We start from the raw sequence: 24,329 nt of genomic DNA, 5'->3' as shown, positions 1-24,329 counted from the left end.
GCATCAATCAGACTACACAGAAGTGTCTGATTTGTGGATTAAAGACCTCAGAGTGACTTTAGGTATCTGAAAGTTTCAGTCCTTCAGAGAGGAAGTAACAGGCATTACTTTCAGTTGCTATATTTGATCTTACTTTAATTAAAGTTTCACTTCTTTTCACAGCAGATCAAACACTGAGACTTTCATTTTCAAGGAACCCAGTGAAACGGAAAACAACTTTTCAAAATACTCTATACGAAAAGGCACACAGCTCTTGTGAAGCTGCACAATATTTGAACATTTTACAGTGCCGCAAACTATGCTACTAACTTTCACTTGAGATAAAAAAAGATAGAAATATAGTGTATGAAATATATAAAATCTTCCTTATATATCCACAGGTGCCGTTGTCCCATAAGGAGGCTTTTGATGGGATCTATAACGGAGAGTACTGGGGTGTCATCAGCTTTGGCAAGAACTTCACAAGCTACCTGACGAAAAGGCAAGATGAACGTTTATTTCCCCATATCACAATCATCATTAAATAAATAATCAACAAATGCCAAAAAAGTTCACACCATATTAGATAGCGACTATTAGCTCGTCAAAACACCAGTTCTCTCCTGCACACCTCTCATGTAGAGGTGGTCCGCCTCCTCCGTTTCCCACAAACAGTAGAGACAGTAGATACACAGCATCAATAGGCATTTAAAACAAAATACAAAACGTAAATATGAACTCCTGCATTGTGCTATAGACTTGTACAAACATGATTTTTGTGTCTTAATAGACAAAAAGTTACCCAAGTGAGCGATACAATAAGGCTGTCATCACTTGGTTTTATAGGAAAAAACACTTCATGAATGGACAAATTAAATAAAATCCTTCATTTTGTGGCTTGCTGTAGCATAAGGCTGCGCAATACGGAGAAACTAAAATATTTTTTACCTAACATCTTGATATACATTTTACAGCAATTTTCTAGGGTTGACTGTTGGTGCTTTAACAAATATTTACACAATGGATTTTTTGATAGATTATCATCAGTAATATAAATATAATGACCAATCGGATATATGTAAAAAATAGAACACCTAAAACAATCTGGCATGATCAGAAAATTATACTTTACTGTTATTCAACTTTTAAAACCAAGAAAAGATCATACTGACCATATTGGAATATCTCTAAGAAGTAATGTAGTCTCAAAATACCATATCAATAAAATATCGAAATATTGCCAAGCCCTACTGTCAACGTCAGCAGCAGGCTACCAGGTTTAGTGGCCAAATACTACAAATGTTTTTTATAAGAAGGAAAATGCACATAACTTCTGCATTGTGCCTTCTGACTTGTACAAACATGATTTTTGTGTCCTAATAGAGACAAAAACGTACTTCAGTGATCAGTACAATGAGACAGTCATCACAGGGCTGTTACTGTAAAACACGTGTCATAACTCTCGAAACTTTGAGCTCACACTTGTGTCACACGAAGAATTTCGATTGACACAATTCCTCTGAAAGCTTGAAGTGTTTTGTTTACATCTTCACATGTGCACTTTTGGCTAAACATTGTTGGTGCAAAGTAGATACTGTGTGTTGTTTGCTTCTGAGGATGCCAATAAGGTCCCGAATAGTTGAAGCTGACACCAAAAAAGACAGCAGTGCTGTCTGAGTGACACAGTGATGCAGTGATGTAAAGCCCAGACTTAAGCAAACACTGTCACACTGCTTTTAAAAAAGTGCCGGCAGCTGTATGTAAAGTCTGACCTGTTTGAGACATGTCTCCACATGTCTGACATGGTTTGACCCATGTCTCTGTTCTCTCTGCTCTGACACTTAACACCATTTTTATTTCCCTTCTTGCTTTTCCTTCGTAGTTTGACTTACTTTCTTTTTAGCACAGACTGATACTGTGCCACCTGCGACACACTGCTGGTTACAGACGGCTGTGTTTGTGCGCAGCGGGGATTTTCAGTCGTGAAACTCAGAACACAAAGTAAAGCAGAGTGGCTCCGTCAAAATGTCGGTGTGATGCACAGACAGCATTTCAGCTGAGAAACACGATACACATGTAACAAACCAAACTGCACAGTTAACAAGTGCAAATTCACAATAGCTGCAACTACTTTAGCGCATGCATCCCCTATTGCCACACCCCCTTTAGCCATTTGGCATGAACACAAAATCACATCTTTAGACACGCACACTTGATATTCATGCCAAATTTAAACCCCTTAGGGGGAAACTGTCAGCAAAGGGTGGCAAAAATTTTGTGGATTGACCAGCCTACCAAAAGATTGAGCTAGCAGGAAATATTATAGTTCTTAGAAATAGGTGGATACATTATTTTACATTTAATATATAAAGCAGCGTTACACAGAGGATGGCAATGTCGGTCGGTCAGTGCACTTTGCAACAACATTTTTCAACAAATATGGGAGGTTTGACATTACATTTTTTCAGTGGCGTGCACAGACTTTTTGAAGGGCAGGGGCGAAAAGGAAAAAAAGGGCACATATAGCGTGTCCTCGCCACTGAAGAGGGCAGCGCGCGTTTTGGCTCCTAAGAGGGCACTTTAGCGCACGTTTTGGCTCCCCGGGGGCACTTTAGCACGCGTTTTGGCTCCCAAGAGGGCACTTTAATGTGCGTTTTGGCTCCCAGGGTGCACTTTAGCGCGCGTTTTTCAACAATTGGGCCACGAGGGGGGGCCCAATTGTGCACGCCACTGCATTTTTTACAGACATTAATGGATCTTATGATGATTTCTTCTATCACTACTTTTTTTTGTAGTTAAATGTGCTGCAGGTCATTCTGTCAGGTACAAATATCTGTCTTAGCCTGATTATGTCTCAGGAGCTCAGGTTCTACTGACGTATATGAGGAACAATTAACCGAGCACCCCTGAGGCACAGAAACACACGTAAATAAAACCAACATCATGTGAGCATGAGTCAATCCTTCAGGGTAAAGTGCACACAAGTTGTTGTTTTGGGTGTGAATCACAGTTCTGTGTGTGTATGCATACCTCTGTGCATGCGTGTGTGTGTGTGTGTGAGATGCCTGGGTAGACAGTCTGGTCCTTCCTGTCCCACACACACCTGGACAGGTCACAGCTAAGCAACAACCAATCAGATGCGGCTTCCTACTGAATCATGTGTTGTTCATGTGACAGAGACCTGCCTGAGGAAAACAAAGCGTCTCTGCTACGTCACCGTCACCTGTGAAAATAATCTGTTCTATTAAGTTAATTTAGTGCAAACATACTGTGTGATGCATTGCTGAAAATGTGATTTTTCAGGGAGACATTACTTTTTAAAAATATGAAAAATCTCTGTCAACAATGGTTAATAGATATTTAAGGTGTTAGTCTAAGTGATTCTCAGATGTGAGGACCTGATGTGAGGTGAAAAACCCCAAAACGTTTGTTTACACAGCCATTCATTCACTAATCAAGAAATGAATCAGCAGATTACACAACAGTCAAATCATTATTTGCAGCTATGCAGAGCTGTTCTGCAGGTGGAAATATTTCCTGGATAAATGCCATTTACCTGCAAATATGTCTGTCTGCATGACTGCAAAGTAAGATCCACGTCTGCTGGAGCAACTGGAGGCTTCAGCCCAGTTCACCTCCTAAAAAAATTAGCTAAATTGCAGTAATGCAATGTCTCAGCGAGGCCACAGGCGTTGATTTAGTTGTTTCAGAGAAATAATGAGCCGAGCTAACCCTCCTTTATTTAGCTTAGTGATACCAGCCTGTAGTCACATAGCTTTGTAAACTAATTATCTGGGAGGTCGTGCTGTCACGAATGACTTTAAAATAAAAAAGCTTTAGAGTTTATCTTTGAGGGTTAGCGTACATGCTCCCAAAAAATCTTAAAAATTTTCTTTTTTGCGTTTGTACGTAGAAACCTTAATATATTTAACAACGGTTTCCTGTTTTTCCTGCATAAATACGTATGTTTTTAGTCGAGAATATTAACGTTATTGTTGTGACCTTTAGCTCTTTTAAGTGCACGTCACATATAGGTTGCGTCCTGCTGTGGCGAAGGTTTGACTCTGACTTGCGACCCTTTTCTGCACATCAAGATCCCTCTCTCACTCTATACTATTAATAAAGGCCAGACGCCCAAAAAATAAAATGAGAATATTGACATTTTCAGAGTGGCTGGTGAATACCAAAACACATCCCAGTGAAAATCTGCATCCTCAGCATCCTTTGCTTCTATTTGCATTTCCACTCTTTTGGATTGTTGCAGAATTTCTCATAGATTTTAAGATTATGACCATGTTTTTACAGGATGCTCCAGCGGCAGGTTTCAAGAGACATAGTCGATGGAGGATCAGTGCACCTCTGGCTTGACTTCACAAGTAAGATGCAAACTCATGGTTTGTTGTTTCTTTGATGAATTTAACTATTAAATATTGAATTTAATTGCATGGACAGTTTGTCATTATAACACATGGCAGTAAACCCATCAGTGCAATTTAAATAACTTTATAAATGACCTGATATTCTAGCATTAGTTTTGTGAAATTTCTTGCCTCAAAATTGATATTGTACTATCGGCATTAAAAAAAAACAAAAAAAATCACACATTGTTTTGATATTAAATTTTTACATCTGCCGAGTGTATTATTGTTATTATTACATGTACTGTGCTTGGTCAAAAATGTCCTCAAAATATTTAGAAACATACAAAACTAAAGTGATAGTCATTACCATAACACATCACACACAGTTATTTATTGTGCATCTGTGAAGTGAAGTTGTCGTTTTTTGCCATTTTTGTTTGGTTTAGATCGACAAATTGCCGTCATGCTACAGAAAAAACTCCACGAGGCCTTTCAGGTATAGATAAATACGATTTCTGCCATTTGTTTTTTTCAGCTGGAGCCTTGTGCAAATATTCAGATGTCATTTTTCAAGGAGAGATACAATCTGTAATCATTCATCATGTCAAATAAATACAAAGACGTCTGCCAACATACAAGACGAAACTGTGTAAACTGACACACAGTTGATGAGAAACACTCACACATAATGTAACACACATGGCTGAGTTTCCTTTTTAGGGCTTCACTGCAGCATTATGTTGCTAATAGTGATATTGTATATTTTAACTTTAAATTTTTTTTAAACACTAATTTCTTTGATTTTTAATAACACTTTTGTAATCACATCTGCATCATGATTACACTGAGGGTTGATTAAAATGATAAATAATTGCCGTTTATATTTATCTTACATTATTATTGGGTATTTTGTTCTATATTTTCTTTTTCTTATTAATTATTAGATTTTATTGACAGACCCGATTGCAGTCCTAAATGTTTTTAATCCTTATTCAACCATGTAAAGCACTTTTTTTTGAAAGGGTTGTATAAATTAAGTTTATTTTTAATGTTTTTATTTTTATTAGTATTATTGTGTTTTACCAGTACTGTTTACCATGTTAAGACTGTTACTCTGTCCTCTCTTCGCAGGCTTTTGTGGACAAAACATTGGCCAGTATGTCGTACTTGGTTGCACTGCCAATAAAGGTAAAAATTAAACATCTCATGAAATAATATAGAGCATATTGAAATAAACACAGAATAGATACTTGAGTGTAAGGATAACATAAAACATGTAAAACCTGTTTCTATTGCAATCTTAAAAAGAGACACTTCTTTGCAAACATGCTAACAACAATGCATATTACAAAAATTACTGCTATGTATTTCTGCTCCATACTGTGTAATTAAGTCAAATTTAATCTTTTGTTTCTGTGGACTTGCAGTTTGAAGAGCCGATCTACGGCAGCCAAAACACAGACTTCACTACGTTTGTGACACCGGGAGCTGTGCTCAGGTCAGTGTGATGATGTAACTTTATTATATATATATACTATATTATAAGAACGCATGTCACTAATCGTTGATATATGAAAGAAAGACTGAACAGTTTATTTCTCTCCTCTTCCTCTCTGGCCCTCCAGTATCACCTTCTACCTGGCCGTGGGTCTGACGGCTCTCTCCTTTGTCCTGGAGAGGAAGGAGGGACTTTTGGACAGGTGCTGGGTCGCAGGTGAGAGGTCAAAGTTCACACTGCATCCAACATTTAACACAAATACAAAAGCTGTGTCCCGTTTCCATTACCACTGAATACGAATTCTGTGCATACTCTAAAAATGCACTTTTTTTTTTTACATTATTCTGATGTTTTAGGAAGTTTATTTGTTTTTTTTTTTCATGAGATAACACATAATATATTTGCTTTTAATCTGTAGATTCATATTTGGGCAATGAAGTGTTAAAGTGCAACAGACATTACAGTGTAATTTGAGATGTGACCAGCAGAGGGAGTCACATGACCAGAGCAGAGTGTGAATATGATGTTTACCAACAAGCCCCAAATATTTAAAGGACATTTTAAAAGAATTAATAGCTTAACAGGAAGCTGTGAGTTTTATTTTTGTCATTATTAAAAATGTAACTGAATTCTATGTTATGGCCGTTTAGATTAAGATGAGATTGAATTACACTGGATAAAAACAGGAATGATTTACTTCTGATACCGTACTGTTAACAGAATATTAATGCATTGTTATTTTGCGTCTCTTTCAGGTGTGAGCTCTCTGGAGACGATGCTGGCTCACCTTTTCTCTCAGCTGTTTGTCATCAGCGTTCAGATCGTCCTGCTGCTCCTCTTCATACTGCTCGCCTTCAAGGTTTGTCCTCATGACAGCTCCACTATCACACACACCACAAACACACACACACTGTTCACTTCAGATAAAGTTATTTATTTATTGGGAAATGAGCACAGCAGCAAGAATAAGATTTGCAGGAAAGAGAAATGAACAGTGTTGAGAAGGTTAACAAATGTTTTAAACTGGAGAATTAAGTTGAAAAGTCCTCGAAGCAAGTGCGTAACTGTTGCATCCATATTTGTCAAAAGCACTTTGCTGATCCTTATGGTCCAAAAATAAGCCGTATTGTTCTCAGCAACTGTACCTGAATACAGTTACTTCATTTTTTAAGTTTAATTACACAACTGGTACCTGTACCTAGTTGCTCCCAAACATTAGTAATGACACAATCAAATGATCGATAGAAATAAAGGCCTAAAGAATAAGTTGATCGTTTATTTTCACAGACATGTAGTTTTTAGGGCTTCAGATATGATTTTACCACGATATTTAGATCACGAAACAATATTATTGTGATTTTAAATATTTTGCAATATGCTGAGTATTTCATGAATGTAAATTTAATTATATTGTGGCTGCAAGTTAAAGAAAAAAATCAGCGTTTTCACCGTGTTCATCTCACTACAGTCATATTTTATTGCAGCAAAATGCCTAATTGTCTTTTTTATCCTAAAAGGCTACCAAAAGTTAAATATGTCATGTTAACCATTATAATTTATATAATGAAATATTGATACTTGGCATTCTTGTATCATTGCAATACTGCCACACAAACTATTGCAGTACTATGGTGTATATTTTCCCCCCACTTTAACACATGGGTACACGTGTTTTTCTGTTATCATTTTCCTGTGTGGTTTGCTGCCCTTAACTGTAACGCCAATACTAGTTTTGAAAACAGACCACAGGGTCAATACTGTTTTACACAAGAGACCGCGACGCTGTCAATTCATGTAAAACGTGGTAATATTTCATGTACTATTTAAGGACCAAAGTTGCTGTTTAAGCCAGTTCTCTGCGAGGCTCATTAAAAGCCTCCAAAAGGTCACTGCATTCCTAATATGATTTGGTTTGTGGCGAATTTGACACGTTGAAGGTCATTGTGACACAAATCCAGCAGGTATGTTCATTTGCATTTATGCTACATCGTTAAAACTTTACCTTTGGTACATAATTATGTTTATAACAGTTCATTTCAATCACAAAACTGGCCTTTTTCTTTCACATTTTGTCGTGTGATTCAGTTTTTTTCTGTGCAGCGTGCACATGACCGTGCTCAGGAGAGGAAGAGTGTGTTGTAAATCTTCTTGTGTGGGATAGTGAAGGTCAGCGGGGTCGTGTTTACTGTGGGAACACGAGGGTCTGTTCATTATTGATTTTCAATACACGTGAACAGAATCAGTACAGGAAGAAGACACTCAAGACTAAACAGGATAGATATTGAGCGTGTGTGTGTTTGAGTCCATGCAGGCAAACGCTTTTATGGGCTCTCGTCTCTGTCTGTAAATGTGTGCGTGTGTGTGTGTGTGTTGGTGAGTGTCGGTTTGTGTGTTAATTAAGGTGCTGAAGTCCAAAGAGACCACCACTGCATAAATCACTTCCTGCGTTGGCCGTATCCAGGGATCACTGTGGGATCGCCACCACAAACAGCCCTTGATTGCTGTGGCAACCGAGCAGTCATGTGGACTGTAGGTGCAGGTCTATTTTTGCACGTTGTCAGGGGAGACGGATAGTGTCTTAACACACCGAGGACAAGTGCACCAACACACACACTCACACACACAGCAGGAGACTCAGTTATACAAATGCCTGCAGATTCTACTTAAGTTAAGAGAGTTATCACCTTGAATCTTCTGAGACTTTTATCTCTGTTTTTGTTTGATTTTGTCTCCCGTCTCGTGCAGCGCCTCTGCTCTGTCTGCGCTCCCGTCTGTTGGTGTGATTTACAACCAATCTCAGTCAGCAATAACATTTCTTTTCATTTATTGTAGTATTTTTGGCCAAAGATGAGTGCAGAACATCAGAGAGTGTTTCTGCTAGTTCCTTTTATCTCTTTATCCATTTTTCTTCATCTTATCTCCTCATCTGTTCTCGTGTTGCATAAAAGAGCTCTCCACTGACCCAACTTTACTCTCCCACAGTATAACATCGTCAGACTCACGATAGGTAGTTTAAAAAGTTATTATATATTTTGCTGCATTCAGATGGAACTTGTGAGCTTGCGTTTTCGTTTTCGAAGTCGTGAACGTACAGGAAATATCCACTTACGAGGTTGTGAAAACCACAGCAGGGATTGGTCATATGGATTCTTCCTGTGAACCAGTAAACACGACCCCATGTGGTTTCTACATTGCCCATAATGCAACTCCACATTCCTGTGTGCTGTGCTAGAAGCTGCTAATATGCTGCTTTCCATTCAAAGTCAGAGGTCGGACTTTCCCAGTTGAAATTTTCGACTCCTGACCTCCAAGCGTTCAAGTGCACAACACCAAACAACAGTGAGGAACTGGAGTTTCTGTGGCTAGTCCATCGACAACAGCACCCTCAACGGGGCCTCCTCCTCATATTTTAATAACAAATCAATATTTAATACTAATATTATAAATACATACTAATATTAGGATATTAGATACTAATATTTTGACATTAATGTACATGCTTAACAGGTTTTGATATGTTATAGTAGATATATTATTTTAATAAAATACATGCAAATATGCTTTTTGTTGCCTTTTAGTTGATTTCTTACCATTTACAATGGCCAATAAAAACTCTAAACATTTACATGCAAATTTCTTAAGGGTGGGGCCTTTTTTAACTTTGATTGAGAGGACTGTAAAAGCAGTAGAAAAAGGAGAAGGAACACATTTTTCTTCAAGGATGAATGTGTCAGATGTGAGATAAATATACTCTTTTTCACCCATGAACGACTGAAGATAAAGGATTGTTTTTGCTAAAAATATTCTAAAAAAGCTGCTTGTAATAGTGTTTGTTTGGTATATGTGATCATTTCTATTTTGTGGATATAAAACAGGATGATTTTGCTGCATCATTTTGTTCTGTCTTTAACTTTAAGATGATCTCATTCTCTGTCTTTTTTTTAACCAGTTTATTCCACTTTTAGGTTCACTGCAGCTTTGTGGGTAGAAATAGCTTCTTATCTTAGACTTTTCTCGCTCTTGTACCCTTATCTTTCTTTCTCTCTCTTCCTGCAGATGCCTAACGAAGGCTCCTTGGTGCTGGTCATAATCCTGATTGTGCTGCAGGGCATCACTGGCATCTCGTTTGGTCTTGTCATCTCAGCCGCAATCGATGACGAGCAGAGTGCAAACCAGGCCGCCCTGGGCATCTTCTACCCAAATCTCATCATCAGCGGTGAGCTGGGTTTGATTTTTGAAATCTTTTTCAAACCTGTAAAAAAGAAAATAAAGAAATTATCATACAAACAATTTTACAAACAATGAAAAACATAAAGAAAAAGACATGGTCACACATTATGGCTTGCTTTACATATTTGAAAAGCAGTGAGAAGAAGTACTTATTTATTTATTTTCACCCCGTTTTTATAAGTCAACATATTGACCAGCGTCCTTATTAATTTAAACCTGTACTCTAATTAATTAAACGTATATGCATACACCAACATACGCAAAATCAGATACCTACAATTTATTATTATTTACAGAAAAAAGAGGAATTCAAACTAGGAAAAAATAAATATGAAGTAACCAGATAAATAAACAGTAATCGCTGTAAACACCCGGTGATTGTAAAACCCTTCTTCCTCCCTGTACCTCGTGAAAATCAGTTTTTTGTGCATGTGTTTATGCGTGCGACCGTTATCCTCCACTGAAACACGCAGCATGCTCTCTCTGAAAGTTATAAAGATTTTTCAATATTTCTTTTCAATTTTTTTTGTGTTGTTTTTTTTTCTGCTCGTTTTGTGGCATCTGTTTGTGGCATGTTGATGGTTTGTGATGTGTTGGTAATATGGTGAATTTTGTGTATATTTTTTAATGTTTTAAATATAATTTACAAACAAAAAACTAAATACCACTGTTGAAGAGAATTCATAGTAATAATAATAAAAAATAGAAATTTCAGTGGTCCTTTTAATAACTGTAAAGGGCATTTCCTTCATATCACATGATCTTTCCTTCAAGTTCTTAAAAATACCTTGTGGTGAGACTAATTTTCAGGCCCTTGTTTTCAAATTTTGAAATGAACGTTGAACCTCATATCTGTCGTTTTGATGTTGCCACTTCCTTCCTCGCCTGCTTTGTTCTCATCACAGCAGCGCAAAAACACAAGAAATCAGAGATTGTTTAAATGCTTCATGAGATCCACCACGAGGATAGAAATTCACTTGTACGTTAACGGCAGGTGTAGCTGACAGCATCCTCTCCGTCCTGTTGTTAGGTATCATCTGGCCTGTGGAGTGTATCCCGTATCCTCTCCGCTACGTCAGCCTGGCTCTTCCTCAGACCTACGCCTCCGAAGCCCTCCGCTGTATCATGTACAGAGGTAATGTACGCGTTACACAACGCTCATCGGTTTCATAACGTCCCTGTGGCTCGCCTGGTGTGCAGTCAGCGTGCGCTCAGGTCAGATGCGTGCACACGGCTCAGATTGTTGTGCACATTGCCGGTCGTCTAAATCTTTAATCAGCTCTGGATCCTGTGTAACTCGGCTTCCTGGGATCTAAGGTATAGTGGTTTCACTGCGTCTCCCAGTCTTTTCTCCTTCTGTTGACCTCGGCGTCTCAGAACAGTAAGACCCGAGGACAGTGCGAGGCTCCCTCCGTGTTACATGATACACACGTGTACATGCACAGGAAGTCAGAGGAGACATTTCCTGTCCTCAAACCTTTTCGTAGAGGTAGAATTGGAATTTGAGACACAGGCAGATACTGACAGTGTATGAATTAAATTTGGAGACAAACTGGAACTTGTCTCTTTGCAACATTCGCTAATTGGTTTCACTTAAACCTTAGTGTGTCAACCCGTTCGGACTCCGAACTCGTCAAATAGCGCCGCTCTGTCCGTGCTTTTGGCGTATGAGTGTAACACCAAAAGCCACCTTCAACGTCCAATGGGAACATGTCTGGATGGCATCAGATGAGAATGCGCTCGGACAGAAATGGTGGCGTTGTTATGTTACGCCGAGCGCGTTCACATGCAATGAGCACGGGCGGCGTTACTTGAGAAAGCAACCAGACGAACCTGGTCGCGTGTGCATGAACCATTGTTTGTTTTTGTGCTAATTTTCTGTCTTCTTGTAAGTTTTTACCAATTTGTTGCAATTTGGCCATTTCTTGTTTCTTGTTCCAGTGTTTTTTAAAGAAATCAAGCCAATTTGCTCAAGTTTCAAGCTGTTAAACCTTTTGGGGGGGGCTTTTTTTTTTAGTTTATTAGTTTAAGCGCTAATAGCACCCTGCTTACCCACTGGCAACGTGTCCACCTTTTACTTCCTGTGTCTAAATAAAAGTGAATCTAATTTGAAATCTCTCTCACAGGTTGGGATCTGTCTCGGATGATGGTGTGGCGAGGCTTCGCCGTCACCCTGGGCTGGAACACGTTCTTTCTCATCCTGGCTACGGTCATCTTGAAGCTGAGGACGTGACGACCTCGACCCACAGATCCTCCTTCGGTTTGGAGGACAGAGCTGTCAGGTGTAGTCCAGGAGCCCAAACGACTCACCTGGGTCTCCTGTGTGTGTGTGGACGGAGTGGGGGCAGCAGGAGAGAGTCCTCCATATTATCTGTCTCACACACACACACAGACACACACACACACACACACACACACCAGTCAGCTGCCTGATCCTGCAACAGTTGCTTTGGCTTGCGTGAGTAAAATTTCAAAATGCTGCACGTAGAAAGACGCAAGACAGAATATGTACAATATAAGAATATATGTAATATAATTAATAATTCATGTTAAATGAGGTAAGTGTTTAGTTTTACTTCTGTGTGCAGCTTTTTTGAACTTTTCACCCACAGAATGAACCATGTACCAACTCAGGGTAGCTTTTTTTGCCCTTTCTCTTCATGCTAATGGAGAGATTTGATGGCGAATATACTGACTTCAGCTGTGGGACAATGCTTTTGTCCGCAGTGTTCGTCACCTACCTTATATTTGCATTACAGAGTAAATTGTGTTTATATGTGAAAATGAATCTCAGCACAAAAATAATGTTTTTGTCAACAAGAAAATGTGAACACTTTTTTTTATTTTTCACAATTGCTTTATAAGCAGAAACATCAAGGAGAGGACTGTCGTTGCATTATGTCGTGGGAACTCAAAACTGGTTTCAAAGTGCAGATTGCTTCATATTGTCCAGGAAACTGTCACCCACTGAGGCGTCCCACAGTAGCAGTGTCTTCTCTAGCTTTTTGAGTCTGTGCTCAGATTTGCGTGTCCTGACTGGTGTGTGACAGGAAGTGGTTACCCATCGTTACCAGGTGCTCAGCTGCAAACCGTCTTTCTCAGTTCAGGTTGATGGCGTTCTCCATAACTTGTGTTTTGTGCCTGCGTCTCCAGTGGGAGAAGAAAATGGTTTGGTTTGGTGATGGGAAAGCATCGGTACTGTGTCATTTTATTTTTATTACCCTCCACTTTGCTGGACAGAGTGGATGTTGTCACACTGAGTCTTTTCACAGTTTCAGATGCAGTCTGCGTACATGCAGCATGTGTTCTGTTTTTTTTCACAGAAAAGTTTCAAACTGCTCATATTTTATACTTTATGACTGTTCCACCAACAATAACACAGTAAAAGCACACAGGAGTTATGCTGTTTTGGATTCAACATGTCATGGTTATGGAGTTGTTGCGGTGTCTGCACTGTGGGAAAGGAAGGAAAAATGCAGAAATTAGGAATAATTGCCAAATCTAGAGCATGATGCTGTTATCGTCAGTGTAAAACAGTGGGAAGCAAATGACAAAGAGGCTCTTTCCATGGCAACGGTTCTTGCATGAAATGTTAAACTTTTGTTGCAGTTTGGCCTTTTGTTTTGGGGGCCTGAAAACGCAAACTTTTGAGGCGTCACAGTGTAATTTTTTGAAAACCCAACCCCTTCTGTTGCTGTGTAAACTGGCAATGCACGAATCCCGTTAGAACGGCGCCGTCTAAGCAGCGCGTGTGTTTGGTTATCTTCTATGGTGTGTCATTACAAAGTTACACTGCCAACTATTGGCCTGGCATGCATACTACAACATTTTCGGTTGTTTTTGCGGATCCTTGTACACGAGGATCTTTCTCACAATATTGTCTAACAGAGGTAAATTTTTTTTTAAATGCATAAATTCCTTTTCTTGAACTTGTCATGTTGGGAATCCAAGTGATGGAATCTCACATGCAGATTGAGAAACACAAAATCACAGAAATGCCATGTTTGCTGTTCACTAACTGAATAGATACTTTAAAGATTATGTAACATGCTCATTGTCTTCCATGTTTTCCACTTCAAAATTGGTTGCTTTTTCAACATTTGACAGATAATCGAAGTTTTCCCTTTCAAAAGTCACATTTTATGTTCCAATAAACATTTAGGCAAAGTGAAATTTTCCTTCAATTTTGGTAATTTTATTAAGTCTTTAATCTGCCTTGCCATAAGCTGCAGAAACCCTGGTTTCCAATCTTTGTGCTAAACTAAAATAATCAGCTGCTGGTTTTAGCTTCATAATTAGTGTACAAACACAAGAGTGGTATTGATCTCCTCATCTAACGCTCAGCAAGCAAATAAATGCCTAAACCTTTGACGGGCCCACAGTGAAGAAACAGCAGCAGACTACATACTCAGCATCACATGTTGTCCCAGTCTCATAAATATAAAGACTTACTTCCATGTGGACACATGCCGAATATATCAGACGTTTGATCCATTTCAGCTGTCGGACTCAGCACACATACCAGCATGTGTTGTCTTCCCCCGAATGTTCCCTCGGCCTATGTTCATTTATATTAATGTACTGAAGAATTTATGTGTCCATTAACAGGATGAATAATGAATATAAATGACTGTAAATCCCTCTGATCGGTTTGTGCTGGATTGCGTCATGCTCTAATGCTAAAGTTGCGTGTACAGCATGCTGCGTGTAAACTTCCCTGCGCTGTAAATCTGCTGTTGCTCTGCTGTACATTCGTGTTCCTGTTGCACGTTTTAAGGGACACCGTGTTCTTGTTTGGTAGAAATAGGAGGGCCAAACTGTGAGGATAAATACTGTAGCTTCTTTGACTGAAAGTTGAAGTTTAATCTCACGTGCTGGTGGGATCACGTCTGTCCCCACTCAGTAATCTACCTTCATAAAGCTTAAAACTGTGGACAATTTCTGATAAAATTGGCAACACTTATGTAAAATTATGGACATAGTTTGGCAAAACAGTGAGTATACTTTTTCATTTTTTGGACAATTTCTGTGCGAGATTGTTATGTGACGATTTTTGTTCTAAAGTGCTCTATATATTCATGTATGAGGAATAAACTTATCTTCATTCATGTTAAAACACCCGTGCAACCGTAACTTGGAGCCGTAACCGTAACTTACATTTGCTGATTTTCTTGGAGCAAATCAGCAAATATATGAAGCATTTTATAAGACTGCGACCGAGATACTATTTTAAAAAAGCTGATTACAAATTCCTATTCAACTTTTCTGCAACGATAATGCCACATAAATCACTGCGGATGCCCTCTGTGTTTGATTTATGTCTGTGGTTTGAAGTGAGCACATTGTCACATATTTCTGTGCATGAATCAGACTTTTAGCAACATTTGAATGGAAATTTGATCCTTTTTTTCTTTGCAGGGCATTGTATATCAAACCACAGACACATCAAATCACACACACACAGCCCCGATGAAGCAGATTATCTGAGTTTTGTTTTTCATAAATTCTTAATAAATAATATCCATTGTTAGTTTATCCAAGTGTTTGGAGCCTAAAATGCCAATTAAAGGAACAGTTTGTAAGATTTCGAGGGATTTAGTGGCATCTAGCAGTGATTACACATTGCAGCCAGCTGAAGCTTCTCCCGGTCAGAATTCCCTCAGTGTTCAGGAAGTTTTTACCGGGAGCCGAATTATCCGCAGAGGTCTCTTCTCTCCAAAATAAATGGCCCAGGTTATTAAAACCGGTGAAAACACTGAGTAAAGCAGTTTCACATCACAAATTGATGTTTTGCAGATGCTGTTTGGTATGTCGGAGATAAGCCGAAAGTTTTTACCTGGAGCCAAATTATCCACAGAGGCCTCTTCCTCTCCAGAACAAACAGACTGGGTGGTTTAAACTGATAAAAACGCTGGATAAAGCAGTTTTATGTTAAAACAAGTGTTTTTTTCTAATGTACTCATCGCAGAGTTGCTTCTAAATACCGTGCCTGACACGAAAACACAAATGGCCATAACAAGAGCCAGTGTTTGTTTTGTCCATTTTGGGCTACGATCACAGTAGATCTGCTCCTTATGTAGACAAAAACGGCTCATTCTTAGATAACAAAAACACAAAGATTCTTGTTTTTAGATGATTACACTAAAGAAAACATACTTATTATATTATTTTTCCTCTCTGTCAATACATCCCTTTTAATCATATTCACTGAGCCTTTTATGAAGCCACTTAAATTGAAATACTGAATATTTAGCCCCTTTTTATTCAGATTTTTGACTTTTTCTGGTTGGTATTTGGGATATCGCAGTTCATGTAAACAAATGTAACGTTATGAATTCCACTCCTGCTCCAAACTCCAGTCGACTACCTCCGCTGCTTCTCTCCAAAGGGCATGTGAAGCGTTTCCCCTCCTGTGTTGTGACATGTATGCACTGTGATAGCAGACGTGCTTTGATGAAGTCCTATTCATGTATTTTGAAAGAATAAACTTCGTTTAGAAATCCTCCCCATTGTCTCGTCGCTCTGCTTTTCGGAGCGCTGCCAGATTTTTTCTCAATACCAAAAGTACAAAATCCCCCCCACAATTCCTGTGGTAACAAAAACACCCGCAGGCCATGGACGACAGATTTATTCAATGACATCATGCCCGCTTGCATCACTGTGTTGCTTGTTGCTATGGTGACGATGATGACCCCGCTGCCTTCAGGAGAATCTCGATCCTCACCGGTTGACTGTTTGAACTGTGTGTGTGTGTGTGTGTGTGTGTGGTGGGTGTGCCTCGTTATGTTCTGTGTGTGTGTCTTGTGGGTTATTTTCATGTGTTTTTTTGGGTTATTATGAGTCGATGCATGCTCATGTTTCCTGTGGTGTGTGTGTTCACAGATCAAGCACACAGTAGGGGAGTGTGTTTAAACTTTTTTGTGCTGTAAGCGGATTTGTTTGAGTGCATGTGTGTGTTGGTATTTGTATTTTTGTACAATCGTGTCTTTGAATTGGAGTCAAATAGAAAAAAAAAACATTTAATCAAGAGCAAAAAATAGTTTTGAGATCAAATATTTTCAAACTGCAGCAGAACCATTTTTACTAAAAGTAGAATAAACTGAAATACACGACAAATTTTTGAGGGCAGATATAAATAGATTGAACGGAACCTTTTGCGGTGCAAACAGGAACATTTACGTAACATTTTTGGGCTAATTTAAGCCACTGATTGAAGACAACATGGACAAGAAGTCCTAAATGTGCCCAGAGAGTCTCAATATCCATGACAACTGAGATTGTACTTGTCAACTACTTTTTCATGAACTGACTTATTTAATCTGTGCCACGTTGAAATGTTTTTCATAGTTTTTGAATAACAATTGAGCTCTGTGGCACAGATGAATAAAATATATTAAGCTTTGGATACACAAAAAATAATCAATGCATTGTTATTTTTGGTATTACCATGGAATCTGTAAGAAAAAACAGATTTAATCAGCCTTAAAAAAACAAAGAAAAATATAGAAAAAATAATAATATAGAAAAAAATAATAATAATAGATTTTATTTGTAATGCATTTTACATTTGGAACAAATCTCAAAGTGCTACAAGATAAAAGCATTAGCATAAAAAACAGGTAAAAAACAACCAAAATAAAAGCATAGCATAAGCAAAGTCATAAGTTCTGCCAAAAAGAAATGTTTTAAGTCCGAGTCCAGATCAATAGTTGTGTGTGAATCCCTGGGCGTCTGTGCAGAGTTGTGGTTGGTGTGTGCACAGGAGTACAATTATGGCTGTGAAAATCCCCGAGCAATTTTCTTTTGTGTGCTAACTGTTGATCATCTTCTGTACACAGTCTAACATTTCAAATACGGCCGCACAGAGCACCACGTAATGCAACCGCTGGAAAATAGATAACGGCCTCACTGACAGGCTGTTATTAAAATGCTCCTTTAGCTCAGTGTGAAATGAGAGTCTGGGTGTCTGTCCGCAGCCACTTACAATGTTTGCTGAGCTTGGTGACGACACCATAAGTAATTACAGTCGACTCTTTAATTACATGCAATGACACCCGAAGTCTCGTAGGACAACAGCGCGTGTCCTCGTCACAATATGTGTAACCTGACATGGACGGACTGTGTGCAAAGTGCTCCATTAAACTGTAATCATGATGGGAGTCAAAAGCCGAGATGACTGATTAAACGTGGTCGATGAAACTGATCCAGATGAACTTTAATTAAAGGAGAATTCTGGTAACATTTAGAGCTAAACCCAGTTTACAGCCACAGTCTACATCTGGTTTACATTTCCACTAATTATTTTGCAACACGTCATGTGATTATATTTACAATTTCCGTTATTTATTGTTCTGGAAAAGTTGAGATTAAGCCTGGCTTCGAATCAGCTGCTGTCCCAGGGAACAAAGAGGCATGAAGCAATAGAGGCAATAAAATTTATGATGATGACAGTATTTGGGGGGATGATTTCATCTTCTAACCGCTTACAACTACTGGGATGGATTACATCAAACTTTAGATGTTGTTTTGTGCTCTGCATTTGCACTTTGTCTAATTCCAGCACTTTTTCTGTTACATCCTGGCTACAGACGACGCGGTCGTCCTCGACTGCAAACTGCAGCTTATGCGCCTTTTTCAGTTTGCCGTCATATCGCTATCATCATTACAAAGACAGCTCCCTAAAGGTCCGACTAATGGTGTTGGATCTGTGGGTGACCAGCGGGATGCCTGATCTAAAATGTCATTATCACTGTTCTACAGGAGAGACTGAACTGCTGATGGGGATTTTCTTGTGTGCATGTTTCCATCTGTTCGAGATTTGAGGAAATAGGGTAATTCAATTTCATAAAATGTGGTACAGAGTTTGCAAGTAACAAAAAAAATTAAGCTGTGTCATCGCCGGTTTACAGGGAAGTTATACCATATGGTCGCATACGAGGGCAACACGCCGTCGTACTGTGTGTAGAGGACCAAATGCAAAAATGGTCTCTTCTCTCCAAAACAAACGGGCCATGGGATTAAAACCAGCAAAACACTTTATGAAGAGGTTTTAGGTAAAAAAAAAATTTAAAAAAATGGGACGCTTGCCTAGCACCTGCAAATGTGTGCTCGCTTTTCCTCTGATAACTTCAGATCCAGACGTTCAGGAGGCACAGCAATTAAAACAAATTTAAACAGGTAAAAATACTGAAAAAAGCAGTTTCATGCAGCATTTTTCTGATGTTAGAATCGTGGAGCAGCTTCCACAATAGCTGATGTTAAAACACTTATGGCCCTTTCAGGAGGCAATGTTTGGCTTTTCCGTTCTGGACTCTAAATAATTATAAATGTATGTTTTTTTTTACAAAGAAACTGAAAGATGATCATTTTAATATTTAGTTAATGACCGTCATTGTAGAATCAACTTGTTAAAACAAATTTTTTATACATTTTAAACTGAGGCCTTGCAATTTGGATACAGAATTTGCCATTGACTAATTTTGCAAAAGCACAGTTTATCTCTTCTTGGCTGCACAGCCAATAACAGCTGAAACTGGAAAACACCTTGCCAGTTCTCTTCCTCTTGTCTTGGCATGTTTATTTCCTCACAACCAGTTTACAGCCTAGATAACTTCAGGGCTGCCAAATATCGGTCGCAGCTTGCATTTGCGATCTTATGATGCGTGCAGGCAGGTGTAGGTGTCTTATTAGAGAAGATTTCAACTTTTCTCAGAGAGGTTGAGCAACGTACTATACTGTACGAGGGGCGTCCTTCTGTTTCATTTACTACAAAACAACATCTGGAGTATATTAGAGTACAGTACATACTGCAACGTATGTGCAGATTACATAATACAGAAACTTTTTCACTCACACACACAGATCTTACTGTTTAGTTATAATACTTTTGGTGGGGAAATTAAGTCATGTCAAGCGGTCCCAGTTCCACAGTGCATCCATTCACAATATGAGAAATTGGCTTTAGTTTGTTAGTCAAATACAGAGTGCAGCACACACACAAACACAAATATCAGTCAGTTAAAAAAATGTGCTCAGCCTTGCGATGCCAGCACACACACACACACACACACACACACACACACACACACACACACACACACACACACACACACACACACACACACTTTAATCATCTGGTCCAGTTACCCTATGTGCCTGCTTTGTGATATGCTAAACATTCTGTAAACATTATCCTGTGCATGGTTACTGTCACCATGGCAGCATGACAACAGCGCTCGGCTCGGCCCCTCAAACACGGGACAGTAGTGTTATTTAATATTTGGCTACGCATGAGCACAGCATGTTTCTATCACATAATCCTGTCACACCAGCGAAGACTTCTCCTCGCAGCCCTTCTGACTCCCTTGTGCGGCCGAGCGCGGCCCAGCTGTTGCTATGTTTTGGTCTTATCGCACAACAACAACAAAGGATAAAATGCTTGCTGAGAACAGTCTGCCCTTAACGCAATCCCACACACTTTGTCCACGGTCAGCATCACATGGGACCGGAGCAGATGCTTTTGCAGAGATTTAGGACACTTACATCATATTTAGGAAAGATATCAAGTTAAGTCAGTGCAAAAACAGATTTGTTTGTGTGAGGAGCTAAAATAAGACTTCAACTGGTAAAAAAAAGAGAGAATATGATTAAAAATAGCATCATTTTGGAGCTTTAAAACTATTTTTTTCTGAATCAGTTGGAGGTGCTTTAGCTGCTAAACAAACTGCCTCATAAACCTGAGGTCATAGTTCAATTTCTGTCAAAACACTCAGTAGCAGACGTGCGTCCTGTCAAACACAGAAGCTGCAATGATCTGCTAACTTGCATTAGATTTTTTGCAGGAAGCTTAAACTACAAATGTTAATACTGAGCTATGAATATCTGTTATGGTGCAGTATTTTTGGGATGAAGCATATCAAAAACAGAAACTTTTTTTATCCTCTGCAGACAGAAGCAACTTTTCATCTTCGGTTCAATCAGAATGCAGCAGCAGAGTTTTAACTTACTGTATTTCTACATCTCTGATTACAGTGTTGATTTTAATACTTTAATGATCATATTAAGCCTCATTACAGACTTCTGCAGCCAGCTGCAGTGCAACCGACACGCCTCTTAAGATTATCTCGCAATCTCTTTTTCAGGAACCAAAAGTGATGACACAAGCTCTTAAACAGTTTACGATTCACTTTTTAAAACTTTGTTGAAAGTGATGTGTCGTATTGTATCTTCACATGCATCTCACATTTTATTTAATTTACCAATTCTTGTTTCAATGATTGTCTCTTAAGCACCTTAAAAACATTCTATAACAAGTAAAATACAGGAAATAATAACATCAAAAACGTTATTAGATTCATTTTTCACCAAACCAATCACCTAAAAAAGAGCTGTGTGTTTCTGCAAACCACGGATATATTACATTTGCATGTTATTTTGTAGCAGATATGTTGAAAGTGACTGTTTCAACAATGCTGTGCTTAACGTGGTTATGTTTACGAACAAAAGACACTTGGTTACGGTTAGGAAAAGATTGTGTTTTGGCTTGAAATATCTCATTTGGGGTGCGCAGTCCTGGCAAGAAAAGCATTGACGTCTGGGTAAAAAAACAACTGCTTTTTGGGCAACAACGCAATAGGAAAAGCAGCAATGTCTCGGTAAAAAACAACCATTAAATCACATCACACTAAATCACAACCAAATTTGTCATTGAACAGCCGTCTGCAGCTTGGCAGGCACCTCGTCTGGACACATCATCCACACCCCCTCCTGCAGATGACAAAGTCTGCTTATATGTTTTGTCAGTTTACAAATCTTGACATTAAATATATAAAATGTAAAAATGTTGCCTAATTGTGGTTTGCAAAAATGTACAAGTTTTCTTCTAATAAGTGGGCTGTTTTTGCAAATGTATCAAAGTTCACGACTTTTACTGCAAAGCAGCATGGAGAGAAACTTTGACCTCTGACATCAGCTCTTGGAGCCTGATGTCTGCATCGCATATATTTCTATTGTTAGTTATTTGAATGTAAATATGGTTCAGTTTATTAAATATGTTGTGCTTGGTGTTTGACTGTCTCTGTAGTTACACTGGGTTCAATTTTTGCACAGATGTAAATGTGCAGACATGCTTTTTCCAACTCAGCAGTGAAAATTAATCATTTACAATTCATTTACAATACTGTTTTTAATTTTTAATGTTTCTAATTCATTTAAAATAGTTTCAAATTCTAACTTGCCTTCTTCAGCTATTTTATAGTGAATTTTACTATTTCCGTATGTTTAATTAGTTTTATGAAACTTAATATACCCTAATTTTTAGTAAGTGTTTCCAAAAAATACTGCTTGAATTATGTTCTTTACAAGATAAAAGAATATCATACATGCTTTAAACTTCATGGGTTTGCAGTCAAGCGAGTGAAAGACAAGCACTGCCAGGATCCACCGTGTACCTGAGTGTTGTAATCAGATCACGCCCTCCGAGTGTGTCTGTGTGTGTGCGTTTCTACATTTTTCATCATTTCCTGACGCTTCACACAGAAGTGCAGCTCATTGGCTCTCGGAAAGAGAAGCACTTGTCAAAACATCCATCAGGAGTGAAGTGAACCGGCTGCAGGAATCAAAGGAAGGTGTGTCTGCTGCTGCTTCCAGCCCTGGAAACGTCCAGAGGAGGTGTGGGTGCTGTAACCACAGCAACGTAAACAGGAGGGTTCAAACACAGATTAAAACGTGTGCAAAGATTATGTAAGGCGTGTGTGTGCATATGGGGAGGCACACATGGTTTCTTATGTTTCTTAAAGGCAGAGTCTTCTTTCAGCTTCTGCAGCTTGTTGGATAACGCTTCATCTCGCAACGCCCAACACTCACTTCTGGCGTTCAGCAGAGCAGCAGGCGTGTGTGTTTTATTAGCAAATGTTAAGTGTGTGTTTTACGGCGTCTCAGCAGTATAAAAATAAGTCTGTCTCTGTGTGCATATGTATGTATGAGTGAGTGTGTGTGATTACCATGAGGGAAGTCGAGTTATATTTAATCTGTTCTTGGCCTCACCTGATTTTTCCACTTATTCTCATTGAAGGAATTGTCTCCCACTTAAACCATTTATATACACACACACACACACACACACACACACACACACACACACACACACACACACACAGTGGATATCTTCTGGTAAAACTGAAAAAACAGCTGCTGTATTGTGATGATTTTATTTTCGCTCCACATCTGGGAGGGATTCACTTCTCATGTCTTTGGATGAGAAATTTCATTTTATATGCATGATGGTCGTGTTTTCTGCCCACAGCTGTGAAACGTCCATGACATTTGATACTTGTTATTTTCTGATATACATGTTGTACTTTTGACACAATTAATCAATCAAGTGTGTCATTTTTGAAGTTCCATCTTGAGTTTGTCAGCCGTTATCCCGTTATCAGGGGCAGCCTTTTATGTAATAATTAATCAGCTGTATCAAATACTATGTGTATTTTTCATGCATGTGTTACTAAAGGTGTGACTCTCATATGTCGTCTAACCTGTCCGTATTGCTCGTTTTTGTCAACGTGCATGAGCAATCAAACTAGTTTCCCCTCCAGGAATCAATAACCTTATGTAACCTAATAACATTTGGCCTTGAAACAGTAAACATCCATACTAGACGCTTCAAAGGGACTCATTTTTAGTAGAAATATGGGATTAAATAGTTTATTCCACTAGTTGTGTTCCAACTGTGCAGCAAACAAGAACAAGAAGATCATTGGACTTGAACACAGTAAAACTTTGTTGGTTTATGGTCAGTTTTTCGTGTGTTTCTGCCTCTCAAGGCTATTTCAGGAGCTAGTAGAGACTCAGTGATATGTGGTGGAACATTAGGGTCACAGGTCAAGAACACGTGATTAGTTTTTGACGTAGATTTGGATCCAGATGCCGATGGAGGATATTTTTGAGGATTTCCCAACATTGAAAGACTGGATATTTTGGGAGGAAAATCAATAAAAGAACTCACATCTCATCTATGCCATGATTTCCTTACACTATGTTTTTGATACAAATATGTGTCTTTGTGCAGGTTAAACCATTTTTACAACAGCAGAGGTTTGTCGACATGAAGTTTCTGATGACTAGTTTTAAAAACTAGAAGTCACACGAGCAGGGCAGAAAATCTCAGATTTCCTTCCTTATATAGAAGATTTTTATGCAGACATGCCTGCATTTTTGAATTAGTGAAGCTTGCTGCAGTTTCATCCAGATCCACATTATTT

At 38.7% G+C, this 24,329-nt stretch overlaps 1 protein-coding gene across 5 annotated transcripts in view; it reads left to right on the top strand.

The window, feature by feature from the left end:
- The window catches only part of abch1 (ATP-binding cassette, sub-family H, member 1), a 43,104-nt gene extending 19,031 nt beyond the window's left edge, over positions 1-24,073 (top strand). For all 5 annotated transcript variants that reach the window (XM_088086635.1, XM_042501555.2, XM_088086637.1 and 2 more), the window contains 10 exons: positions 381-481; positions 4,285-4,355; positions 4,787-4,836; positions 5,472-5,528; positions 5,768-5,838; positions 5,966-6,054; positions 6,594-6,697; positions 9,895-10,054; positions 11,099-11,203; positions 12,195-24,073. In XM_088086635.1, coding sequence (XP_087942761.1) covers positions 381-481; positions 4,285-4,355; positions 4,787-4,836; positions 5,472-5,528; positions 5,768-5,838; positions 5,966-6,054; positions 6,594-6,697; positions 9,895-10,054; positions 11,099-11,203; positions 12,195-12,301 — 915 coding nt within the window. In that variant the 3' untranslated portion in view covers positions 12,302-24,073. The remainder of the gene's footprint in view (positions 1-380; positions 482-4,284; positions 4,356-4,786; positions 4,837-5,471; positions 5,529-5,767; positions 5,839-5,965; positions 6,055-6,593; positions 6,698-9,894; positions 10,055-11,098; positions 11,204-12,194) is intronic.
- The last annotated feature ends 256 nt before the right edge of the window (positions 24,074-24,329 follow it).

Source organism: Plectropomus leopardus, chromosome 13, assembly GCF_026936395.1.
Source record: "Plectropomus leopardus strain MGB_pleo_1.0 chromosome 13, ASM2693639v1, whole genome shotgun sequence".
NCBI classification, from domain to species: domain Eukaryota; kingdom Metazoa; phylum Chordata; class Actinopteri; order Perciformes; family Serranidae; genus Plectropomus; species Plectropomus leopardus.
This window is presented reverse-complemented; position numbering and strand designations above follow the sequence as displayed.